Consider the following 20,117-nt stretch of genomic DNA (forward strand, 5'->3'; position numbering starts at 1 on the left):
GGTTAACTGACTAAGCCACGCAGGCGTCCCAAAGAACAATTTTAAATTAGCTAATTCTCCAGAGATAAACAGACTATATCCAATGCTTCTCTCACTGATATGTTCTTTTACACAGAGATGATTTTAGTGGTGCCATTGATTGCTAAGATAGATAAAAGCTGTTATTTTTGTAAAAAGAAAAATCTTTTCATTCAGAATTTGTGAGATTTTTATTAGATTTTTATTAGTCTCTATATGAAAAATTTTTCAAAGAAAGCAAGATTATATGGAAAATGTAATCCTCCAGTAGCAGAAAATTACCTTAAAAAACAAAAAAGTATTACAAATACATAAATATTTTACTTATCACTAATAATTTTTATTTATTAAAATTTCCCTTTGGTGGGGGTGCCTGGGTGGCTCAGTGGGTTAAGGGTTAAGTGACTGCCTTAGGCTCTGGTCATGATCCTGGAATCCCAGGATCCAGTCCACATCAGGCTCCCTGCTCATCAGGGAGTCTGCTTCTCCCTCTGACCCTACCCCCTCTCATGCTCAATCTCTCTCTCACTTTCTCTCTCAAATAAATACATAAAATCTTAAAAAAAAAAAAAAAAGCTACCTTTAGGACCATAAGTTACTTTAACTTATTAATAAGCTACTTTAAGCTACCATTACTTTAACTGTGTAAAGGATAATGTTCCTTTATTTTAAAGCCTTTTAATATTAATTAATTTAACTAATTTCTGTTGCTTGAAAACTTAGGTTGGTATCGTGATTTCAAGAGAATGCTTTATCTCCTAGCTATTCAGTGCATAAAGGCCTGTGACTATTTGCCTTGGATAAAAAGTTCTTGAGGAAGTGGCAGAGAGTGTTCCAGGAAGACAAAGATCTTTAAATATTTTTAAAAACATATTCCCTGTTTGTTTTCTGTTTGTCCAACCAAGTTCTTTGGCAGCCAAGTTATTATTTTGTCATTTATTTAGACAGAAAATTTACTAATATTTTGAACAAATGAGAAAGAATACTCCAATGTCTAAAAGCTTGACAATGGGGGGAATCCTCAAAAATACCTAAAAGCTAGGGTTCGAACTCTGGCATTAAACGTGTCTTAATTTTATGGGCTAGAATCCACCAGCCCATTATTAATGAACTATATTGCCCAATGAAATGCAGAGTTTACTTCAGGTAAGTCATTATGAACTTGGGTGTCAGCCACAGGCTCAAGGACCAAAATCAGAGTCCACAATCACTTCTGAAAGCATAAGAGCCTCTCCCTCATCTGAAAATGACCTTGGACTGAAGGCAGTCTTATATCAGGGACAGAGCTCCAGAGTGTAACCCAGTCAGTGACACTTGTCAGCTTGCTTCCCAGGGGCGAACCCAGCTAACACGTAAAGAACTCTCCTGTGTCCTGAATTCCAGCAAGCCACTCTCTGGATTTTTCTCAAGCTTTAATATAAAACATAACTTCAATAATCACATAATTTAGCTTTCACAAATCATCATAACCAAGCACGTTCTATCTTTCCCTACTTATTGTTTTCTTATATTTAACACTAATTCGTTTCTAACTAGACTAAGTCAAATAAAATAAGCCATGTCTCCAAAATTTCTGTAAAAACAATCAGCGAACAGAATGCAGGCTTCTATTTTTAGCGTTAAGGAATACTTTCATTAAACTTACCTGAAACCGATAAAAGGTGCCGTCATCTTTGAGCGTGAGGACGTGATCCGAGATGGGAAAGAAATAGCCATGAGCAGCCATTAATGTCCCCAAATGCAGCGCCTCCACTATTTCATGAAAACAAACAAAAATGTACACAAACATTTTTTTAAATGTTAATTTGTGGGAGCATAGAATTTTATCTTGTTCCTTTTCGAGCACATTCTTGCATCCAAATTCCTGGCATCCTAAACAACTTGGCTCTAAATTTTCTCTTTCTCCAGCTCTTCCACAGGGAGTACTAAGGTGGTTCTGGTCCCTAGGAGTAACTGTGCAATGACCAGCCACACCCACGACGACCAGCACACGAGAGCACACCACTATGGAAGGTGGACACTGGAAGGCTATTCTGAAATCACAGAATCAGACTCCTTCGTTCTATAGAAGGGATATATTTCGCTAAATGTTAACATAGTCTTCCACCAATAATTATATTTGGCATTTATATAACACTTTAAACTTTTATTTTTTAAAAGATTTTATTGATTTATTTGAGAGAGAGGGAGAGAGAAAGCACAAGCCAGAGGGAGAGGGAGAGGCAGGCTCCCCACCGAGCAGGGAGCCCGATGTGGGGCTCGATCCCAGGACCCTGCGATCATGGTCTGAGCTGAAGGCGGACAGTTAACCGCCTGAGCTGCCCAAGTGCCCCTAGCACTTTCAACTTTTTAAAGGTGTTGTCACTTGTGTCATCCTCAGCCTACATAATGGATAATCAATACTATTGGCAATTTTTCTACTGGCAGGGATCATTATCACATGATGTCATCAGTGAAAGTTAAGGCACAATGAACCATTTATGCCACATTATGTGAGTGCTAAGCACCCATTTAAGCTGCTTCTCTGGCCCTGTGACTGTCCGGACTGCTCTGGTTTCTACCACTCTCTAGTCAGTGTTCTCAATATAGACCATGCTGAGGTTTATTTGACAATGAAAAGACTACGTTTTTCCAGAAGGCCAAGAAACAGTCGGCACATAATACTGTAATACTCATACTCCTTCTATAGTAGTCAACCATTTCTTCCCATAAAATGCTTAATAAAATTTCATCAAACAGAGTTCCTATTGCATTCATGCGGGGGCAATATAAAGTTTCCTAACTTAGAGTCTGGAAACCGTGGACCTATGCACAATCGTTTTTCGGTCCATCAGAAAGTTAGATTTATGGATCTGTTTTGTATCTTTATATGCAGCTTACTTATGGATGTATTTCTGTTTCTTAGACAAGTAAATGGTTCTTAAACTTGAGAATTCTTTCGGTTATTCCAGGAATGTGTGGCTCTGTTTTTCCAGCAAGCGAACCTGGAGAGCTTTGATATTCCAGCCAGGACTGAATCCGTCACTGGATAGCTTGCTACGGTACCCTTCCCTATCCTCCACCCTCCCATGCTGATGTGGGCGAAAAATAAATTTTATTTTTTAATTTTATCAAAAAATTAAATTTTCTCTGCCATGAGGTACCATGGTGCCCCTTTTAATTATCATCCAGCATCTTATAAACACTTCAGTTGGTAATTCCTTCTACTTCGGGCCTCTCACTCTGTTGTTCTTGTCACTAAGAAGAACTGTCAATCAACCTCTTGGCCATGCCCTTGGAAGACTGTTATTAAGTTTCCCAGCCGTCAACTTATCCACACTTCCGATTAATTCCCTCCCTGCAAAGAATGTTCCTTTGCTACAAAGGAGCAATTTTTTCACCATATATATATAAATGATATATTTATCACTGATACATTTATCAAATATATCAAATGATATATTTACCATTGATATATTTATAATTGATATTATGATATAATAAATGATATCATAATAATGATATATATTATATATATGATCATAAATATCAATGATATTGATAAAATATCAATATCATCCAATATTCTGCATCCTTTTAGCTCAAAGTCAAGGTCTTCTCAAAGCCTGTGCTGCTTACAGTTACATCCCCCCATGTTCTATGACTCTTGCTGAAACTCAGGAGCTAGTGGGGTGTTGTAGGAAGAACAAAACCTTTGGAGATACTCGCTAGCCTTTGTTACTTAAACTCTGTGTGTCTCTCCCATTTATTAATAAAGGCAGCAAAACCACCTTGCAGGGTTGGTATGAGAATGAAACAAGAGTCAACGTGAAGAAGTTGGAATAGCACCCCATACACGGGAGACAGTCAACAGAGGGTAGCTGTTAAGCATCATTATTTACACATGAACTCTTGTCACTTTCATCCAAAGCACTGTTAGGAAATCCGCTTGCACACATTTGCCTCAACTAGGCTGAGGGAGAGAAATTAGGAGTCCTAAATAGCGTCCTACCCAGCCACGTACGTATTAGTGTGTGTGCGCGTTGTATGTATGCGTGTGCGTGAGTGTGTGGATTATTTATACATTTGAAATAGTGAGAGAATCTGTAAGGAATGCCGGCCCATAACAAGGAGCAGCTGCTCACAGTCTTGCTCATGCCACGTCCCTGGACGCTCCCATCAGGTGGCAGTGGTCAGAGCAACCTATTACTTCTGTGGCAGAACCACAAAGTCAGGTGGCCCGCCTGTCTCCTTATAACCAGCTCTATTTGTGGCACTCCTGGCAGTCTGTGGCCTAGGAAAGTATTATCAGCACTACTTTCCAGGAACGGAATGGAGTCATGGCCCATGAGACAGTTTGCAGAGAACAGATTCAAGAAAGGAAGAAGGAGATGCCCAGAAAGAGAAATAGTAAAAGGTTGCCAAAGTCTCATCATAGGAATGAGTGGGACTAAAATAAAATAAACAACAGAAACCAGTGCGGGAGGGCGGCTAAAGGGCTGATGAGGATTCGAAAAACATAGTGAAGGGAAAATATAAGGAAGCTGCAGAAAAAAAAAATTAGAAGCAAATGAATATAAGCATTAGATACTGATTCAGTATCTATACATTAGATATTGATCATATTAGATACTGATCATATCTATACATTAGATACTGATACATTAGACAGATCATACATTTCTAGAGGGCTGGGTGTGTGTCTGCTGGTTTTCCCTCACGTAGCCCTACCATACACAATCAGATCACAGAGGAGTCATGCGCTTTGTCACAGGACCACCAGGAACGTGGTTCTAGGACCAGAGAAATGTTTCGAGGCAAAGTCAGGGTGGAGTGTCTGCTTTACTTCGAACTGCAAGTTTGGCACTTAGCACCTCAAGAGTAAAAGTAGCTGTTAAGCCAATATTTGCTGAATGAGTGAATAAGTCAATTTATGAATCCACGACACAAAAAAAGTACGAAAAATGTTGTTCTGCATGAAACAAGACAAAACTAGTTATTCTGTGCTGTGATGATGAGTGGCTTGTTCAGCTCCTCCAACATAAGGCAGATAGATGGTCATGATCTTGTTCCAAGATACTTTCCTAAGCTTTGGAGGTGGGATTGTGGTACGTATTTTACTACAGGAAGAGGTAATAGTGAGATTAATGGCATACACATCACTGAGAGATCCAAGAGTGGGCATGGGGTAGTGTTCTCAAGGCTGAGCTGTTTATTGCCGGGATAAAGACGGAGCTACACTTCCCCGTGGTCCTCGGTTTCTGAATCTCGGCACAGCCTTAACCTAATAAGAATCCAGAGGACGGCTGACAGTCTTGGAACAAAGTGTTGAAAGAGTTTAATGAGTAATCCATCAAGATTGCCCTTCCCAATAACGACACACCAGATGGCTCCACCACACTCCGCTTCTCGGCAAAATAATCACTAATTAATCTTGTACATGTCTTATTCGCGTCACCCACACAGCTAAATAAAGTTCAATGACAAACCCACCATAAAGTCCCACTTTATTTTTCTCTTGGACAGTCAAGCCATGAATAAACTGAGAAATAAAAATCCATCTCCAAACAACCGATACTCTGTGAACAGCCGAGGAGAGCTTTGTTAAGCCTGATGTATTCAGCACATTACTTTACCCCAAACCCTGGAGCAAGAGAATTATCAAAACTCTTGAAAAGCAAAGAGAATTCTGCATAACGTAATTTGCTTTTGAATCACAATTTGAGAAAGTTAATAGGATGAAAAGCATATTGTAAAATAGGCTTATGTTGTTCTGGTGCTAAATTTCTATACTCAGTTCTATACTTACAACATATTTTTAAAACCCAATAATATTTATTATTGGATCGTATCCTGAGGTCTAATTCTTGGCAGCCTCAGTCCTCCCAAATACAGTCCATAATTTTGAAGTGACAGAAAAATGCCTCTGAGTCAAGAAAATAATAAAACAAAACTCACTAAATTTAATGTTTTTATTCCTATCACACATTATTTATTTTTATTTTTTATTTATATATATATTCTATATATAATAACAAAACAATTCTATGGAATTGTTTTGTTATTAGCACACAGCATACTTGATGGGGTCAATATGATTTGTGTGTGGAGATAAATATTTTAGAAGGAAATCTGCTCAAAATAGAAAAAAATGACAGCTGATGACATTAGAGAGAGAAAAGGCTAAAAAGCAGACAAAGGTGTTACTGAACAGTAAAATAACAGGCATTCATCATGGTGGTCCTGAATCATGAACATTTTGTTGAGTTTACTACCCTCTGTTGAAGAAGACAGGGAAGTGGTCACTTTAGAAATACTTCAGGATATTATAACTTTTTTTTAGAATTGCCGTTTGAAAAGGTGAGATGAATCATGTGGAAAAATCAAATACGCAGCACATTTTATTCTCCAGGACCAAAGAGAAGTAAACTCTTACTATAATTAGGAATTTCTGATGTAAGTCCATTTTCTCAGCAATAAGAGCTAATGAAAGAAGCTAAGTATCTGGGCTTTCATTTTTTTTTTTTTTAAGCACCATTTCTGCATAGAAAAATCAAGGGCTACTTGCTTTTTAGCAATCCTAATCAGGATGTAGAAGAGATTAACACCAGCAATCCAGAATAGATAAGATAAAATAGGTTCTATTTGGAAGAAATAAAAACAGAAGCATAGTTTAGAACAATTTTGAGCACACGCTATGTTGTTAAGACAAGTAAGTAATGTTTCCAAACAAAGGAGCAGAGCACAGAGGTGAGGAAGCCAGACGGTGCAAGCCCGCAGCCTGGGTTCAAATCCTAACTCCCTCACTTGCTGGCTGTGTGACTTGGCAACACACCTGTACTCTCTGGGCCTCAGGGTACTCATCTGTAAAACGAGGATAAAAGAATAACCTTGAGTTATTATCAGTTAGGTGATCCTTAAACAAAAGGACACTTCCGGTGGCCCTTTGTCTGGTTTAGTCCAGGGCTAAGGCTACGAGGAAACCAGGAGCTGTGTTGACTGAAGCTTACAGGTGTACAATGCTCACCATCCAACATCTTTAAAGTCCTCCAGGTGATCTGACTAGGGGTCTTCGGTGTGCAGATGATGAATGCACTCTGGAAAACACTTCCATTTTTTCTTTGACAGCAAAGAACACTACCCCAAATCCCAAAGATTGGGTATCATAGTTAACAGAGAAAGATTTCCAAAGGTAATATATTCTGCAAACTGGGTTTATGATCTAAAACCCGACAATGCCAGATACCACTGGGAAAGTTCCCGGTTCAGATGAGGACACAGTGAGCTGAGAAGGCTCAGAAACAATGGCGACAGAGGAATCACAGGGACAAGCAGCGAGAAGACAGATGAATTCTTAGGGAAGCATATTTGCTCAGGACTCAAAAAAATCAACCCATTAAGGAAAAAACAACTGGCACCATCATAAAATAGTTGCCCTTATTGGACACGCAGAGAACAGTCTAGATGTCTAAGATCAGCAGGTATGACACCTTAAGAAATTATTTAAATATGAAGAGCAAAGCTAAAATTTAAAAAGAAAAGAGAGAGAGAGATCTATGCACCATTGTTATGAGAACTGGTTTAAGATCTATGTCATATAAGGGGCGCCCGGTGTCTCAGTCGGTTAAGCTTCCGACTCTTGACTTCAGCTCAGGTCATGCTCGCGGGGTGGTGAGATTGAGCCCCAGGTCAGACTCTGTGCTCAGTGCAGAGTCTGCTTGAGATTCTCCCTCCTCCTCTGTCCTCCTCTCTCTTTCTTGCTCTCAAATAAATAATAAAACCTTAAAAAAAATCTGTGTTCCATAATAACTACATGATATCAGGATGTCCATTTCACAAGTAGTACATCCCTCTATACAACTGGGATTTCTATCACTGCACAAAATGCACGCATCCTAACAAGACTGTTAGATTTACATGCGTGATTGGTGCATAGAATGGTATTCAGATGAGAGGAAGTCACTCTGAGTTCATCCAAGAATGGTGCAAAGTCCTTGATCCCAGGACCCCGGGGCAAGGAAATGGTAACAATCACAAGAGCCAAGGCAATAATAATTTATTGTGGAAAGCAACATTCCTTCCAAAATTCAGCATGCATTATGCCAAATTTCCACCAGTTAGCAGGCTGATTGATTTGGAAGGACGGTGGGGCATCGAGGTAACTTTAACAGCAGGGGGTTTCCATAGCATATATTGCTTCAAATCAGTAACACTACATGCTACTCAGCAAGCACACGTGTATCGAGAAGAAACGGGCTCAACTGTGGGTCATGGGCTTTGAATTCTAATCCCAGTTTAGTTCTGTGACTGCGTATCTTGAACAAGTCATCTTTTCTCTGGACCTTAGCGCCAGCATCCATAAATGCAGGGCTGGATCGCTAAACTTTTTCCAATTCTGATTCTACGTTGGGCAACCAACTTGCAAACTGGAAGTCATGGCTGAAAAGTTGCCATCCTCATTTTGTTACATTGTGTCAAAGGGAAATTAGCTTTTCTTCCTTCTGCAGATAATTCTGCCATGTCCATGGCCAATACTCCAAAGATGAAAAATGTACATTATAAAATACAATTCTCTATTTGAACTTCAGTTGCTTAAAACTCAATCCTCATGATGATCTAGGGCTGTTATGGTAAGGAATTTTGTGTGCACAGAGCAAATGTCATACTTACTCCAAATAAAGAGGAACTGGGTTGATGTGTGTGTTCTATTTATCCATTTTCTAAAGTTAGTTGTAAAAATGCAGGCATGATATGGGAATAACTAGTAATTCACCCCACACAACAAAATGGCATGAATGAATTTGGCTTGAAAATCAAATGTTGCCCCTAAAGAATAAGCAACATAGTTTCTCATAATACCTGTTAACAGCATCTCCTTTTTTAAAAAATTACTATTCATTAATGTATTTAAACCATGATCAAGTAAAAGACTAATTTCAAAGCTATAGCCTTGATCATACAAACAGTCACAGTTATTATGAAACAAAATCAGATGTAATTTCCTTTAATATATATTTTGCAGAAGTGAAAGCTTCCAATGGGGGAGGAGTTTGGGACATCAGAATTCATGTCTGAAACTCTCTAGATCATCTTTATCATCTGGTGTCCTTTTTAATTTTTATTTTATTATTTTATTTTTTATTATTAAGTAGGCTCCATGCCCAGCATGGAGCCCAACGTGGGGACAGAACTCACAACCCTGAGATTAAGACCTGAGTGGAGATCAAGGCTCTGACATCCAACTGACTGAGCTACACAGGTGCCCCACCTGGTGTCTTCTTTTAAAAATAAGAATCCCACTTTACATAAATAAATGTACTTATCAGTTCCATTTTCTTATGTCTGTGTCTATATGTTGGTTTATGTCTGTGTTGGAAACCAAACCTGGAAATAAGCAACTTCTGGGAGTACTTGAATTCTAATGTACAATACATGTCAAGATTTAATCAATAAAGATGGTCCCTTGCAAGGAACAGAGTTCGGAAACCAAAGGGGGTAAATTAAATGAGACGCATTCATTAAAATAATTGTTCTTCTTGGGGCACCTGGGTGGCTCAGTGGGTTAAGCCGCTGCCTTCAGCTCAGGTCATGATCTCAGGGTCCTGGGATCGAGCCCCGCATCGGGCTCTCTGCTCAGCAGGGAGCCTGCTTCCTGCTCTCTGTCTGCCTGCCTCTCTGCCTGCTTGTGAACTCTCTCTGTCAAATAAATAAATAAATAAATCTTAAAAAAAAAAAATTGTTCTTCTTGCTATTCCAAAATGGCATAACTATCCATCAGTAATCTGATTTTAATTTCAAATACCACAAAAAATCATTAACTATTGCAAAGCAGTGAGAACAAGGCAGGTTCTGAAACCAAAATGAAGAAATACAGACAAGCTAATTAAAGGATTAACAACCCCTACTTTATCTTAACAATACCTTTTTAAAAAAATCTTTTAAAATTTTCATTGCTATAGTCATCTTTTACCCCTTCATTGAATTTAACCTTATTTTTTGTATACATCTAGGTTATTTTTTTCTTTAAAATTTTGGGATACATTTCTTCTAATAGATCAAAATATACACTAAATCCAGCACGTGGCTTTGTTCTAGTCTCCAGCGTAGAGAGACTTTTTCTCTCCTTTTTTTCTTTTTCTAACCAACTTATCAATTCCTTTTCTACAATCTTTTTAAAATTTCCATCTTTACAGTCATATTCTATCCCTTCATCATATTTACCCTTATTTTGTGTGTGTGTGTGTGTGTATATATAAATATACAAATATATATGTGTGTGTCTATATATATATATATATATATATATATATATATATAGGTTTTCATATATATATATATATGTTTTCCTTTCTTTAAAATTTTGGGAGGTATTTTCTTCTAAGACACCAGAATACACCCAAAATTAAGTGGGTGGGTGGCTCTGGCCTAGTCTAGTGTGTGTGTGTGTGTGTGTGTGTGTATTTTTTTTTTTTAATTTTTAAATTTTTATTTTTCCCCCTTTCTCATCCCCCCCTCCCTAGTTTTGGGTCTCTTCTGATTTGGTTAGTATATATTTTTCTGGGAGTTTTGCCACCCATTTAGTACTTTATTCATTCATATATTCTTTTCTTTTTTCATTTTCATTTTCATTTCATGAAAATGAAAAACTCATCACACAAAAAAGAATAAGAGGCAATACCGACGGCTAGGGACCTAATTAATACAGAAATTGGTAATACGTCAAGAACTAGAGTTCAGAATGACAATTATCAAGGTGCTAGCTGGGCTCAAAAAAGGCATAGAAGCTATTACAGAATCCCTTTCTAGAGAATTAAAATCCCTTTCTGAAGAAATAAAAGAACTAAAATCTAACCAAGTTGAAATAAAAAAAAAGCTATTAATGAGGTGCAATAAAAAATGGAGGCTCCTGCAAGATGCCCTTCAACAGATGAATGGATAAAGAGGATATGGTCTAAATATACAATGGAATATTATACCTCCATTAGAAAGGATAAATACCCAACTTTTTTTAATCAACATGGATGGGACTGGAAGAGATTCTGCTGAGTGACTTAAGTCAAGCAGAGTCAGTCAATTATCATATGGTTTCGCTTATTTGTGGAGCATAAGGAATAACATGGAGGACATGGGGAGATGGAGACGAGAAGTGAGTTGGGAGAAATCAGAGGGGGAGACGAACCATGAGAGACTGTGGACTCTGAGAAACAAACTGAAGGTTTTGGTTTTGTTTACAATTGCACTCAAAACCATAAGATACCTAGGAATATATCTAACCAAAGAGACAAAGAATCTTTACTCAGAAAACTATAAAGTACTCATGAAAGAAATTGAGGAAGACACAAACAAATGGAAAAACGTTCCATGCTCCTGGATTGGAAGAACAAATATTGTGAAAATTCCTATGCTACCTAAAGCAATCTACACATCTAATGCAACTCCTATCAAAATATCATCAATTTGTTTCAAAGAAATGAAACAAATAATCCTAAAATTTATATGGAACCAGAAAAAACCCTAAATAGCCAGAGCAATGTTGAAAAAGAAAACCAAAGTTGGTGGCATCACAATTGCAGACTTCAAGCTCTATTACAAAGCTGGAATCATCAAGATGGTATGGTACTGGCACAAAAACAGACACATAGATCAATGGAACAGAATAGAGAGCCCAGAAATAGACTCTCAACTCTACGGTCAAAAAATCTTTGACAAAGCAGGAAAGAATGTCCAATGGAAAAAAGACAGTCTCTTCAACAAATGGTGTTGGGAAAATTGGACAGCCACATGCCATAAAATGAAACTGGGACCATTTCCTTACACCACACACAAAAATAGACTCTAAATGGATGAAAGACCTCAATGTAAGACAGGAATCCATCAAAATCCTTGAGGAGAACACAGGCAGTAACCTCTTCGAGCTCAGCCGTGGCAACTTCTTCCTAGAAGCATCGCCAAAGGCAAGGGAAGCAAGGGCAAAAATGAACTATTGGGGAGGAGTCCAGATGGCGGAGGAGTAGCAGGCTGAGACGACATCAGGTAGCAGGAGATCAGCTAGATAGCTTATCAAACCATTCCAAACACATACAAATCCAACAGGAGATCAAAGAGAAGAAAAGAAACAATTCTAGAAACAGAAAGTCGACCACTTTCTGAAAGGTAGGACCGGCAGAGAAGTGAATCCAAAGTGACAGGAAGATAGACTGTGGTGGGAGGGCTAGCTCCTGGCAAGCAGCGGACCAATAGAGCACAAAATCAGGACTTTTAAAAGTCTGATCCACTGAGGGATGTCACTCCAGAGGCTAAACAGAGGTGAAGCCCACGTGGGGACTGCGTGGCCTCAGGTCCCACGGGATCACAGAAGGATGGGGGTGTCTGAGTGTCACAGAGCTCGCAGGTATTAGAGCGGGGAAGCTGGCTACGGAGACCGAGCTGAGGAGTGAGCTCTCAACTCAGAGTCACCTTGAACCGTAATCCGTGGCATAGGCCAGTGATCTGTGAGTGGGGTCCACACAAGACCCGGGGAGACTCCGACCCGGAAGAGCGCAGGGATCTATGGGGTTTGGAGACTCCAGGCAGAGCTGTGTGCCAGAGACAGAGATGCTTGGTCACAGGCTGGATGAGCTCAGAGCATGGCTGGAGACCAGGGAGATGGGAGGGACTAACAGCTTTTCTCTGAGGGTGCACTGAGGAGTGGAACCCCAAGCTCTTGGCTCCTCCGGGTGGAGACTGGGTGGCCGCCATTTTTATTCTCATCCTCTGGAACTCTACGGAAAGTGCTCAGGGAACAAAAGCTCCTGAAAACTAACCCAAGCAGATTAGTTATCCTGGCCCCTGGCAAGGGCAGTGCAATTCCACCTGGGGCAAAGACCCTTGAGAATCACTATAACAGGCCCCTCCCCCAGAAGATCAACAAGAAATCCAGCCAAGCCCAAGTTCACTTACCAAGGAGAACGGCGGAATTCCAGAGCAGGAGAAAGCAAAGCATGGAATTCATGGCTTTCTCCCCATGAATCTTTAGTCTTACAAAGTTAATTAATTAAAAAAAATTTTTTTTCTTCTGCTAATTTTTTTAACTTTTACCCTTTCCTCTTTTAACGTTTTTTTAACTAGTTTATCTTAATACTTTTCATAAAAAAATCTTTTTGGACCTTCATTATTATAGTCATATTTTATCCATTGTATATAACTTTATTTTTTGTATACACATAGGGTTTTTCTTCTAAAAAATTTGGGGGTACAACTTCTTCTCATAGGTCAAAGTACACGTAAATCTAGCACTGGGCTTGATCTAGTCTCCATCCCAAGCAAATTCTCTCCCCTTTCTTTTTCTTTATTATCCCAACCAACTTACCTTATCAACTCCTTTGTTAGAAATTAAAAAAAATTTTTTTTTCATCTTTATAGTCATATTCCATCCCTTCATTGTGTTTACCCTTATATATGTTTTTCATTCCTTAAAATTTTGGGAGTTATTTTCTTCTAAGAGACCAAAATACTCCCAAAATTAAGTGGGTGACTCTGTTCTACTCACCAGTCTAATATATATATATATTTTTTTTTCCTTTTTTATATTTTTTATTTGTTTTCTTTAAAAAAATTTTTTTTCTGAACTTCTTTTTACCCCCCCCCCCATGCTTTGGGGTCTCTTCTGATTTGGTTAAAGCACATTTTCCTGGGGTCTTTGTCATCCTGTAAAGTATTTTATTTGCTCCTTCATATATTCTTATCTGGACAAAATGACAAGGCGGAAGAACTCACCACACAAAAAAAGAACAAGAGGCAGTACCAAAAGCTAGGGACATAATCAATACAGACATTGGTAATATGTCAGACCTAGAGTTCAGAATGATGATTCTCAAGGTTTTAGCTGGGCTCAAAAAAGCATGGAAGATATTAGAGAAACCCACTCTGGAGAGATAAAAGCACTCTATGGAGAAATAAAAGAACTAAAATCTAACCAAGTTGAAATAAAAAAAGCTATTAATGAGGTGCAATCAAAAATGGAGGCTCTTACTGCTGGGATAAATGAGGCAGAAGAAAAAATTAGTGATAGAGAAGACCAAATGACAGAGAATAAAGAAGCTGAGCAAAAGAGGGACAAACAATACTGGACCGTGGGGGGAGAATTCAAGAGATAAGTGACACCATAAGATGAAACAACATTAGAATAATTGGGATTCCAGAAGAAGAAGAAAGAGAGAGGGGAGCAGAAGGTATATTGGAGAAAATTATTGTAGAGAATTTCCCTAACATGGTAAAGGTAACAAGCATCAAAATCCAGGAGGTGCAGAGAACCCTCCTCATAATCAATAAGAATAGGTCCACACCCTGTCACCTAATAGTAAAATTTACAAGTCTTAGCGACAAAGAGAAAATCCTGAAAGCATCCCAGGAAAAGAAGTCTGTAACATACAATGGTAAAAATATTAGATTGGCAGCGGACTTATCCACAGAGACCTGGCAGGCCAGAAAGAACTGGCATGATATATTCAGAGCACTAAATGAGAAAAATAGGCAGTCAACAATACTATGTCCATCTAGGCTATCATTGAAAATAGAAGGAGAGAGAAAAAGCTTCCAGGACAAACAAAAACTGAAAGAATTTGCAAACACCAAACCAGCTCTACAGGAAATATTGAAAGGGGTCCTCTAAACAAAGAGAGACCCTGAAGTAGTAGATCAGAAAGGAACAGCAACAATATACAGTAACAGTCACCTTCCAAGCAATACAATGGCACTAAATTCATATCTCTCAATAGTTACCCTGAATGTAAATGGGCTAAATGCCCCAATTGAAAGACATAGGGTTTCAGAATGGATAAAAAAAGCAAAACCCATCAATATGCTGTCTACAAGAAACTCATTTTAGACCCAAAGACACCTCCAGATTTAAAGTTAGGGGGTGGAAAACAATTTACCATGCTAATGGACATCAGAAGAAAGCTGGAGTGGCAAACCTTATATCAGATCAGTTAGATTTTAAGTCAAAGACTATAATAAGAGATGAGGAAGGACACTATATCATACTCAAAGGATCTGCCCAACAGGAAGATCTAACAATTTTAAATATCTATGCTCCTAACATGGGAGCAGCCAACTATCTAAACCAATTAATAACAAAATTAAAGAAACACATCGACAATAATACAATAATAGTAGGGGACTTTAACACTCCCCTCACTGAAATGGACAGATCATCCAAGCAAAAGATCAACAAGGAAATAAAGGCCTTAACTGACACACTGGACCACAGGGACATCACAGATATATTCAGAACATTCCATCCCAAAGCAACAGAATACACATTCTTCTCTAGTGCACATGGAACATTCTCCAGAATAGATCACATCCTGGGTCATAAATCAGGTCTCAACCAGTACCAAAAGATTGGGAGCATTCCCTGCATATTTTCAGACCACAATGCTCTGAAGCTAGAACTCAATCACAAGAGGAAATTTGGAAAGAACTCAAATACATGGAGACTAAACAGCATCCTTCTAAAGAATGAATGGGTCAACCAGGAAATTAAAGAAGAATTCAAAAAAATTCATGGAAACAAATGATAATGAAAACACAATGGTTCAAAATCTGTGGGACACAGCAAAGGCAGTTCTGAGAGGAAAATATATAGCGATACAAGCTTTTCTCAAGAAACAAGAAAGGTCTCAAATACACAACCTAACCCTACACGTAAAGGAGCTGGAAAAAGAACAACAAAGAAAGCCTAAAACCCAGCAGGAGAAGAGAAATCATAAAGATCAGAGCAGAAATCAATGAAATAGAAACCAAGAAAACAATAGAACAAATCAACGAAACTAGGAGCTGGTTCTTTGAAAGAATTAATAAGATTGATAAACCCCTGGCCAGACTTGTCAAAAAGAAAAGAGAAAGGATCCCAAAAAATAAAATCATGAATGAAAGAGGAGAGATCACAACCAACACCAAAGAAATACAATTATAAGAACATATTATAAGCAATTCTACGCCAACAAATTTGACCATCTGAAAGAAACGGATGCATTCCTAGAGACATATAAACTGCCAAAACTGAACCAGGAAGAAATAGAAAACCTGAACAGACACATAACTAATAAGGAGATTGAAACAGTCATAAAAAATCTCCAAACAAACAAAAGCCCAGGGCCAGACGGCTTCCCAGGGGAATTCTACCAAACATTTAAAGAAGAATTAATTCCTATTCTCCTGAAACTGTTCCAAAAAATAGAAATGGAAGGAAAACTTCCAAATTCATTTTATGAGGTCAGCATCACCTTGATCCCAAAACCAAAGATCCCATCAAAAAAGATAATTACAGGGGTGCCTGGGTGGCTCAGTGGGTTAAAGCCTCTGCCTTCGGCTCAGGTCATGATCCCAGGGTCATGGGATTAAGCCCCACATCAGGCTCTGCTCAGCAGGGAGCCTGCTTCCTCCTTTCTCTCTCTGCTTGCTTCTCTGACTACTTGTGATCTCCCTCTGTCAAATAAATAAAATCTTTTTAAAAAGAGAGAGAGAATTACAGACCAATATCCTTGATGAACACAGATGCGAAAATTCTCACCAAAATCCTAGCCAATAGGATCCAACAGTACATGAAAAGGATTATTCCCCACGACCAAGTGGGATTTATTCCAGGACTTCAAGGTTGGTTCAACATCTGCAAATCAATCAATGTGATAATACATTACTAAAAGAAAGAACAAGAACCATATGATACTCTCAATAGATGCTGAAAAAGTATTTGAGAAAGTACAGCATCCCTTCCTGATCAAAACTCTTCTAAGTGTAGGCAAAGAGGGCACATACCTCAATATTATCAAAGCCATCTATGAAAAATCCACCACAAATATCATTCTCAATGGAGAAAAACTGAGAGCTTTTCCGCTCAGGTCAGGAACACGGCAGGGATGCCCATTCTTACCACTGCTATTCAACATAGTACTAGAAGTCTTAGCCTTAGCAATCAGATAACAAAAAGAAATTAAAGGCATCCAAATCGGCAAAGAAGTCAAACTATCACTCTTTGCAGATGATATGATACTATATGCTCAAAACCCAAAAGACTCCACTCCATATCTTCTAGAACTTGTATAGGAATTCAGCCAAGTGTCAGGATATAAAATCAATGCACAGAAATCAGTTGCATTTCTCTACACCAACAACAAGACAGAAGAAAGAGAAATTAAGGTGTCAATCCCATTTACAATTGCACTCCAAACCGTAAGATACCTCGGAATAAAACTAACCAAAGAGGCAAAGAATCTATACTCAGGAAACTATAAAGTACTCATGAAAGAAATTGAGGAAGACACAAAGAAACGGAAAAATGTTCAATGCTCCTGGATTGGAAGAACAAATACTGTGAAAATATCTATGCTACCTAAAGAAATCTCCACATTTAATGCAATTTTTATTAAATACCATCCATTTTCTTCAAAGAAATGGAACAAATAATCCTAAAATTTATATGGAACCAGAAAAGACCTTGAATCGCCAAAGGAATGTTGGAAAAGAAAGCCAAAGTTGGTGGCATCACAATTGCAGACTTTAAGCTCTATGGAAGCTGTCATCATCAAGACAGTATGGTATTGGCACAAAAACAGACACATAGATCAATGGAACAGAATAGAGATCCCAGAGATAGACTCTCAACTCTATGGTCAACTAATCTTCGACAAAGCAAGAAAGAATGTCCAATGGAAACAAGACAGCCTCTCCAACAAATGCTGTTGGGAAAATTGGACAGCCACATGCAGAAAAGTGAAATTGGATCATTTCCTTACACCACACAAGAAAATAGACTCAAAATGGATGAAGGACCTCAATGTAAGAAAGGAATCCATCAAAATCCTTGAGGAGAACACAGGCAGCAACCTCTTCGGCCTCAGCCGCAATGTCTTCCTAGGAACATTGCCAAAGGCAAGGGAAGCAAGGGCAAAAAGGAACTATTGGGACCTCATCAAGATCAAAAGCTTTTGCACAGCAAAGGAAACAGTTAACAAAACCAAAAGACAAATGACAGAATGGGAGAAGATACTTGCAAACAATATATCAGATAAAGGGCTAGTATCCAAAATCTGTAAAAAGCTTAGCAAACTCAACACCCAAAGAACAAATAATCTAATCAAGAAATGGGCAGAACAGACATTTCTGCAAAGAAGACATCCAGATGGCCAACAGACACATGAAAAAGTGCTCCACATCACTGGGTATCAGGGAAATACAGATCAAAACCATAATGAGATACCGCTTCATACCAGTCAGAATGGCTAAAACTAACAAGTCAGGAAATGACAGATGATGGCGAGGATGCGGAGAAAGGGGAACCCTCCTACACTGTTGGTGGGAATGCAAGCTGGTGCAACCACTCTGGAAAACAGCATGGAGGTTCCTCAAAAAGTTGAAAATAGAGCTACCTTACAACCCAGCAATTGCACTACTGGGTATTTACCGTAAAGATACAAATGTACTGATCTTTTTTTTTTTTTTAAAGATTTTATTTATTTATTTGGAGAGAGACAGTGAGAGAGAGCATGAGCAAGGAGAAGGTCAGAGGGAGAAGCAGACTCCCCATGGAGCTGGGAGCCCGATGTGGGACTCGATCCTGGAACCCCGGGATCATGACCTGAGCCGAAGACAGTCGTCCAACCAACTGAGCCACCCAGGCGTCCCTGTACTGATCTGAAGGGGCACATGAACCTGAATGTTTATAGCAGCAATGTCCACAATAGCCAAACTATGGAGAGAACCTAGATGTCCATCAACAGATGAATGGATAAAGAAGATGTGGTATATATATACAGTGGAATACTATGCAGCCATCAAAGAAATGAAATCATGCCATTTGCTACGACGTGGATGGAACTAGAGGGTATCATGCTTAGTGAAATAAGTCAATCGGAGAAAGACAACTATCATATGATCTCCCTGATATGAGGAAGTGGAGATGCAATGGGGAGGTTTAGGGGGGTAGGAAAAGAATAAATGAAACAAGATGGAATCAGGAGGGAGACAAACCAAAAGAGACTTTTAATGTCACAAAACAAACTGAGGGTTGCCGGGGGGAGGGGTGTTGGGGGGGGTGGGGTTGTGGACATTGGTAAGGGTATGTGCTATGGTGAGTGCTGTGAAGTGTGTAAACCTGGCGATTCACAGACCTGTACCCCTGGGGCTAAAAATACATTATATGTTTATAAAAAAATAAAAAATAATTATTAAAAAAATGAACTATTGGGACTTCATCAAGATAAGAAGCTTTTGCACAGCAAAGAAACAGTCAGCAAAACCAAAAGACAACAAACAGAAGGAGAGAAGATATTTTCAAATGACATAACAGATAAAGGGCTATCTATAAAGAACTCAAACTCAACACCCAAAAAAACAAATAATCCAATCAAGAAATGAGCAGAAGACATGAACAGACATTTCTTCAAGGAAGACATCCAGATGGCCAACAGACACATATAAAAAGTGCTCAACATCTCTGGGCATCAGAGAAATACAAATCAAAACCACAATGAGATACCACCTCACACCAGTCAGAATGCCTAAAATTAACAAGTCAGGAAACGACAGATGTTGGAGAGGATGCGGAGAAAGCAGACTCCTCCTCCACTGTTGCAAGCTGGTGCAGCCACTCTGGAAAACAGCATGGAGGTTCCTTAAAACGTTGAAAGCTACCCTATAACCCAGCAATTGTACTACTGGGTATTTGACCTAAAGATACAAATGTAGTGATCTGAAGGGGCATGTGCACTCAAATGTTTATAGCAGCAATGTCCACAATGGCCAAACTATGGAAGGAGCCTAGATGCCCATCAACAGATGAATGGATAAAGAAGAAGTGGTATATATATATATAAATATACACAATGGAATACTATGCAGCCATCAAAAGAAATGAAATCTTGCCATTTGCAACAATGTGGATGGAACTAAAGGGTATTATGCTGAGTGAAATAAGTCAGTCAGAGAAAGACAATTATATGATATAATCTCTCTGATATGAGGAATTTGTAAGTCAGTGCAGGGGGTTTGGGGGATAGGGAAGGAAAAAATGAAACAAAATGGGATTTGGAGGGAGACAAACCATAAGAGACTGTTAATCTCAAAAAACAAACTGAGGG

General features: G+C 38.7%; 1 protein-coding gene across 3 annotated transcripts in view; it reads right to left on the reverse strand.

Moving 5' to 3' along the window:
* Positions 1-20,117, reverse strand: part of RGS7 (regulator of G protein signaling 7) — a 523,389-nt gene that overhangs the window by 127,857 nt on the left and 375,415 nt on the right. For all 3 annotated transcript variants that reach the window (XM_047705283.1, XM_047705281.1, XM_047705282.1), the window contains one exon: positions 1,664-1,770. In XM_047705283.1, the coding sequence (XP_047561239.1) occupies positions 1,664-1,770 (107 nt within the window). The remainder of the gene's footprint in view (positions 1-1,663; positions 1,771-20,117) is intronic.

This window comes from Lutra lutra, chromosome 15 (assembly GCF_902655055.1).
Source record: "Lutra lutra chromosome 15, mLutLut1.2, whole genome shotgun sequence".
NCBI lineage: Eukaryota > Metazoa > Chordata > Mammalia > Carnivora > Mustelidae > Lutra > Lutra lutra.